The 6,000-nt window shown below is 40.9% G+C and overlaps 1 protein-coding gene across 1 annotated transcript in view; it reads left to right on the top strand.

Moving 5' to 3' along the window:
- Nucleotides 1-271: 271 nt before the first annotated feature.
- msrab (methionine sulfoxide reductase Ab) overlaps nucleotides 272-6,000 on the top strand; it is a 44,101-nt gene continuing 38,372 nt past the window's right edge. The window contains exon 1 of the mRNA XM_080413777.1: nucleotides 272-478. Within this exon, the coding sequence (XP_080269903.1) occupies nucleotides 286-478 (193 nt within the window). The 5' untranslated portion in view covers nucleotides 272-285. The remainder of the gene's footprint in view (nucleotides 479-6,000) is intronic.

The following is a 6,000-nucleotide window of genomic DNA, read 5'->3' as shown; positions in this document are numbered from 1 at the left end:
AGTGGATGATGGGGGGGGGGGGGCAGTGAGTGAGAGCTAATTTGCATGCTGAACGGCGTTCTTAATGTGGATATTTATTTAAATTTAATTTCGTTCCCGCACACGGTGCACTGTAGGCTTTTTGTGCCAAAGTCATATTAACCCTCTGACTAGTTAATATGCAGTGCACGACGTGGCCCACGCGCCATGAATATTCATAGTTATGTGTGAGCGACTCGCCGTCGTCGTCGCTTCACTCCTCCCCCAGCTGACGATGATGATGATGGCTCAATGGAGGAGACGGCAATGCTGCTACCCGGAAGCGGAACGCTCAGCCACGTTTATTCTCTCAAGCACAGATATATGTACAGGTCGCTTGTTGTTGTCTTTTACCTTCTTCTGTCGCTCATTGCTGTCGCTGACATGTCAGGTAAAACGCAGCTGCCGGCCAATAAAGACCGCGCTCTGAAGGGGAGGGAGGACAGAATGGTCGTGGCAGGTAAATGAATGACGACAACAACACGTCTCTTGCAACAACACTCTTTAGACACTGACTGACACCTGGTATTAAAAAAATAACGTGTTTTTATTACATAAACTAACACTTAAAATCACACCCCGGTGCATGCATGGTTGATAGAGCCATTACAAGATGGTGTAAGCATGATTATTTCCGTATCACATGAACAACAGGCCAACGTGAGGATTGTTGTCATAGGCTATTCGGCTGGTCACTTATTAACCAATGAGGATTGGTCCTGAGGCTTATGTAGTTGTGGAAATCCTGGTGGCGAGGTTGTTGTGTAGTTATAGATGCAGTTACATCTTAGTAGCAGTGGTGTTAAGTAACTAAGTACATTTACTCAAGTCTCAAGTACTGTACTTAAGTACAATTTTGAGGTAGGCCTACTTTTACTTTACCTATTTCCAATTGTCTATACTTTTACTTCTACTCCACTACATCTCAGAGGCAAATATTGTACTTTTACTCCACTACAATTATTTGAAAACTTTAGTTACTAGTTACTTTGCAGATATAAATATACTACATTATAAAACATACATTAACCACTTTAGCCCTATTTTATACATACATTAACCACTTTAGCCCTATTTTATACCTAGGCTATTTGAATAGCCTATCTACAAGCTCACAACGCGCCGCATCACAATGCGTTGTGAGCTTGTAGATCTGCTATTTTCAAACATTTTGATACCAATACTTTTGTACTTTTACTCAAGTAAATTTTGAATTCTGGACTTTTACTTGTAACAGAGTACTTCTACATTGCAGTATTGATACTTTTATTTATAAAACATTTGAGTACTTTTTCCGCCACTGCTTAGTAGTATTCTTTCGTCCCTTAATTTAACTCTGGATATTTTAGTCAGAGCCAGTGTAACTGCACAGGAATACCGTGTACTGCCCACCAGACTATGACTGTAATCGTGTAATGAATCATAATTTGTTACTTTTTGCAAATGAATACAAGGAATTTGATTTTGCGAGATCGGTGCCTCACAAAATCAACAAAGTATTAACCTGTTAATAGTTATGTAGAGTTACGTAGCCTAGCCTACACATTTATATGGGAGGGAGGATTATTGTTGGTGCAGGATAAAGGGAATAGGCCTACTGCTTACATTTGTGCTTTAACAATATTTAGTTATTATTTTGTGCTTACTTTAACATGCATTGATGTTAATACATGGTACAGTCTGCCTAGACTACACCACTGGTGACCTGAAAATTATTCCTGTTTTCATGTGTGTTTGTTTGTTTGTTTTTAATTCAAGAATTTGTCATGTTTGTTTGTCCACGGAAGATGCAATTGAACTGATAAAACTAGATACATAAACAAAAGACATTTGATCTCCACAGCTTCATTCTCCCCACGCTTAGTAGTATTAGGCTAAATAACAGTAATTTATCAACCCAGTAATTTCAAAATAGCAAAAAAATGTAAGGTTGCCATTAAAATGATATTGAAACTTTGACTCACACAATAATATCGCACCATTAAGATTCAGTAACTGCTAAGACATCTTCATAATGGCAATAACAAAACTGCGTTTTCTGTAAGTGCTAATTAGTGGGTGACATTTCTGTGAGTACTTAATCCTTACAGATTTGTTTTATCCTGGTGTAATTATAAACAACATGCATTAGGCTCTTGCGGTGTATCCCAATGGGCTTTCATTCCCAGCCCCGAGTCTGAGCCAAAGTATGCAAGTGTGTTGTAGGATATCTGGTTGGCTCAGTCAGTGCTTGCCCAAGTGTTAAAAAATGAACCACTTTCAACCTGGCGTCCCTATTTTGGACATGTCATTAGAGGCGAACACTTTTTAGAAATGTTCAAAAATGTCAAACATAGCCAAAATAGCAGTTCTACAAGCTCATATGAATGCACTGTGAGCTATACAACTATAGGCCTGAAGTGGTTTTAACAGCGCTTTTATAGGAAACCTGTAACTATGGATGGATGCAGGAAAGTAGTGATGACAGGTGAGAATGAATGCACCACGCTGGGGTCGGTCTTGCACTTAACAGTCATGTTATCTGTCAATTAATTGGCTTGTTGGCCAGCTACAGGAGTCTAATGTCCATCGCTAATGTTAGCAACGTAAATGCTACTTCAAATGTTACCTGGCAGTGAGTTGGCTATTTAACCTTGACTAAGCCGGGACCATCGACGGCCGCAGAGATTATCTGAAGTGATGACATTTCGTCCCAGTGGTAACTTTCTAACAAAGTACGATACGGAATGCATTCACGCACCTGTCTGATCTCGGCAGAGATCTGATCTCAAGGCCTGGCTGCCAGAAGCGGGCTTGCAGATTTGATCCCGTTCCATCCAATCCAATCACAAGGCTGTGTTGTGTGTCTGATTACACCTTACCTCAGTGGTTCTCAAACTTTTACTTATCAAGGACCCCCAAATTGATATATATTTGGCCGTGGACCACCATCTGAAAATGCTCTGTGCCAGGGACCCCCAGAAGAGATGATTTGTTGAAAATATTCCAAACATAGCACATGCTGCGAGCTTGTAGATCTGCTATTTTAGATTTTTGATGCTGCATTAACACATTTAGCTGGGGACCCCCTGGAACCTCCCCAAGGACCCCTGGCCAGGAGGTCCCCGGACTCCACTTTGAAAACCGCGGCCTTAGTTACATTACACGCATTTTGCCTCAGCCAGATAACAGATGACAGTTTAAAGGTACAATCAATAACTTTCATGTCCTACCCAGGATATGAACCCGGGTCTCCTGGAGTTGGAATTTCTACCACTCCTCCAAGAAGATATTGGGCCTCATGCAGCAACATTCTCTTACATTTCTCTCACATGATTTCCACATGATCTTAAAGTGTGTTTGTTATTAGCATAGGTAAAGGTAATATGTGAATCTAGTTATTCCTAATTCAAATTCAAAAGTAAAACAAAATTAAATGCCACTGTGGTTTGTGGTGTTATATATTGGCATAATAGTCTTTGTTTGCATTCATTTATGTGTTAAAGAGTGACTTTGAAAGCTATTTATATTTCACTCTTATACTTATGATTAATTTAAAACAAACCTGCAATTTGTGGGAAGCTTGCACAAAATAATTTCCACCACTTTTATGCCTGGTGACAATAAACTGAAGTTTAAAGCAGCCTATATCAAAAACCCAGCAATGGCAAAACGATAACATTTGTGATGCTGTAAATGCTGTCTTAATAAATGCTCCATCCGCAACGCATTGTGAGCTTGTAGATCACCAATTTACAATAAATCAGGCTTTGGTAGGGCGCCCGCTGGCCTAGCGGTCCAGGCGCATACCACATAGGCTGGAAATCCAGCTTGAAAGCATGTTGCGGGTTCGACTCTCGACCCCATTTCCTGTCAGCCTACTTTCCTATCAATAAAGGCAGAAAAAGCCCCAAAAATATATAATAAAAAAATCTGGCTTTGGTAGAGGGGCACACAGTAACTGAAATTTTAAACTTTTAAATTAAAGTTTTCTAGCATTAGAGAAACACAAGAGAAAAGCAAAAATAAGAAAACATTGCTGAATCCCACAAACTGACAAAATAAGAAAGAATCATGGATAAGAACAAACATATGAGGAAATGCATAATTCTTCCTGCATGAGGCCCATTGTGCTATGAGCTTCAGGCAGTACTAGTCGAGACCAGGTCTTCAATGGAAGAGTAGGGAGTCCACCTCCATCCACTACAGATGTGCTAGTTACAGTATATTGTCAATAATCATGATGAATCAAGAGGCCTTTGCCTACCCTCAATTGTCACTCAAGACTGCTAACAACTACAACAATACAATAAACAACATAATAATAGAGATAATACTGAAAATAAAATTCAGCCTGATAGTTTATATGTTAAGGCGTTCTTTTAAAACCTCTTAGCAGCAATGGGGAATGTGCAGAATCATGGGGCGAGTGTAATAAACTGCATACATCAAGTATATACTTATCTATTCAATGTACATATAGATTGGTTAAAATAACATCGTATTCCTTAACAACCCATTTAGACCTGGATATATATTTTTCAATCCGGGAAAAGCTTTGTTTTTGTGTGTGTATCATTAGCTGTTGCTATATATATATATATAGCAACATATTTATTTTAGATTTTTCCTTTTAGAATCGGCCTCAAGTCTAAATGGGTTCAAATAAGTCCCGGATTGGAGCTTTAATACCAGGTGTAAATGGGCTCATAGGCAAGTACTGAGTCATCCAGATATTCAATAGCACGCTCACGTACGTTTGCTTAGAACACGGCGTGGGAGTGAAAACACATTGATATGCGCTGTAGGAGCTTGGTAGAAGTAAAACACGCAAGAGACGGGGACAGGTACTTACATAAACCTCTATAGATTTTGTTAGTCCAATTTATAGAGGTATTGTAATGGCTGCTGAAGTCGAGGTATGCTGCTTGTCCAAGAAGGTGTACATTTTTACAGTGTGAATGATGCAATTCTTTTTTTTACTTTGTAGCGCTGAGAATAATAATGAAGCTGTGAAGATCAAGGGGTTTTTATGCATAAGAAGTGATTTATCAACACAATCGCAAGGGGCCCCTGTACTGGGTGCCAATGATTCAGCCCATGAATGTATAAGAGAATGTATAAGAAATAATCTCTTCTGTGATTTAAAAAAAAAGTTTTAATCCTTGCAGGCATTTACCTCTCACACCTGTGGATAGAGATTAACGCGGATTGGGCTAAATCGGTTGGCTGATTAGAAGACGACATTCCCCTACCCCTATGCCCCTCTATTTCCTATTTATCATTTTATTCCTCTCTCTCCCTCTAACAGAGTTACACCTCTCCAGCTCATCTCAGTCTCTCTATTCACTAATCCTTTATTCCATGCATTCACTATATTATTTTGGGATGGGAGGGCGTATGAAAGTATGTGAGGTATAGAGGAGGAACATGGTGAGAGTTGAACCCGGTGCTCACCCTCATCGCCTACTCTGCCTTGAGTGGCCGCGCACTGCATTGTGGGAGTTATTGGAGTGTGTGTGTGTGTGTGTGTGTGCGTGCGTATGGGAGGTAGCGGTGCCGCAGTGTCCAGGGGTCCATCTGGGCATTATGCGCATGAAGGCTCCGCCCCGTCGTAAATTCCTGCTCCGTCTGTCGGAGCAGCTCGGAGACACCGCATGGCGGAAATCTGTTCCTCCCCTGTCACCGTGGGGGGGCAGCTTAGGTGGGGATGGGGTTGTGTAGAATGTGTGTGTGTTTGTGTGTGTGTGTGTGTGTGTGTGTGTGTGCGTGTGCGTGTGCGTGTGTGTGGCTGTGTTGTGATTCAACAGAGTGCCTCTGTTGCGTTGGTTTGGGCTTGTGAGAACATCTATTTTAGGGAATGGCAAAGACAAGTCCAATTTCAGTGCCTGTGTGTGTCTGTGTACACACGGTGCACATGCATGCTCATATGTTCTTGCTCGTGTGCGGGCATGTTTCCATAGGTGTGTGTGAGTGGGTGTGCACAATGTTCCTCTCCGCTGT

The sequence above is a fragment of the Gymnoscopelus braueri genome, assembly GCF_963280865.1.
Source record: "Gymnoscopelus braueri genome assembly, chromosome: 19".
NCBI lineage: Eukaryota > Metazoa > Chordata > Actinopteri > Myctophiformes > Myctophidae > Gymnoscopelus > Gymnoscopelus braueri.
This window is presented reverse-complemented; position numbering and strand designations above follow the sequence as displayed.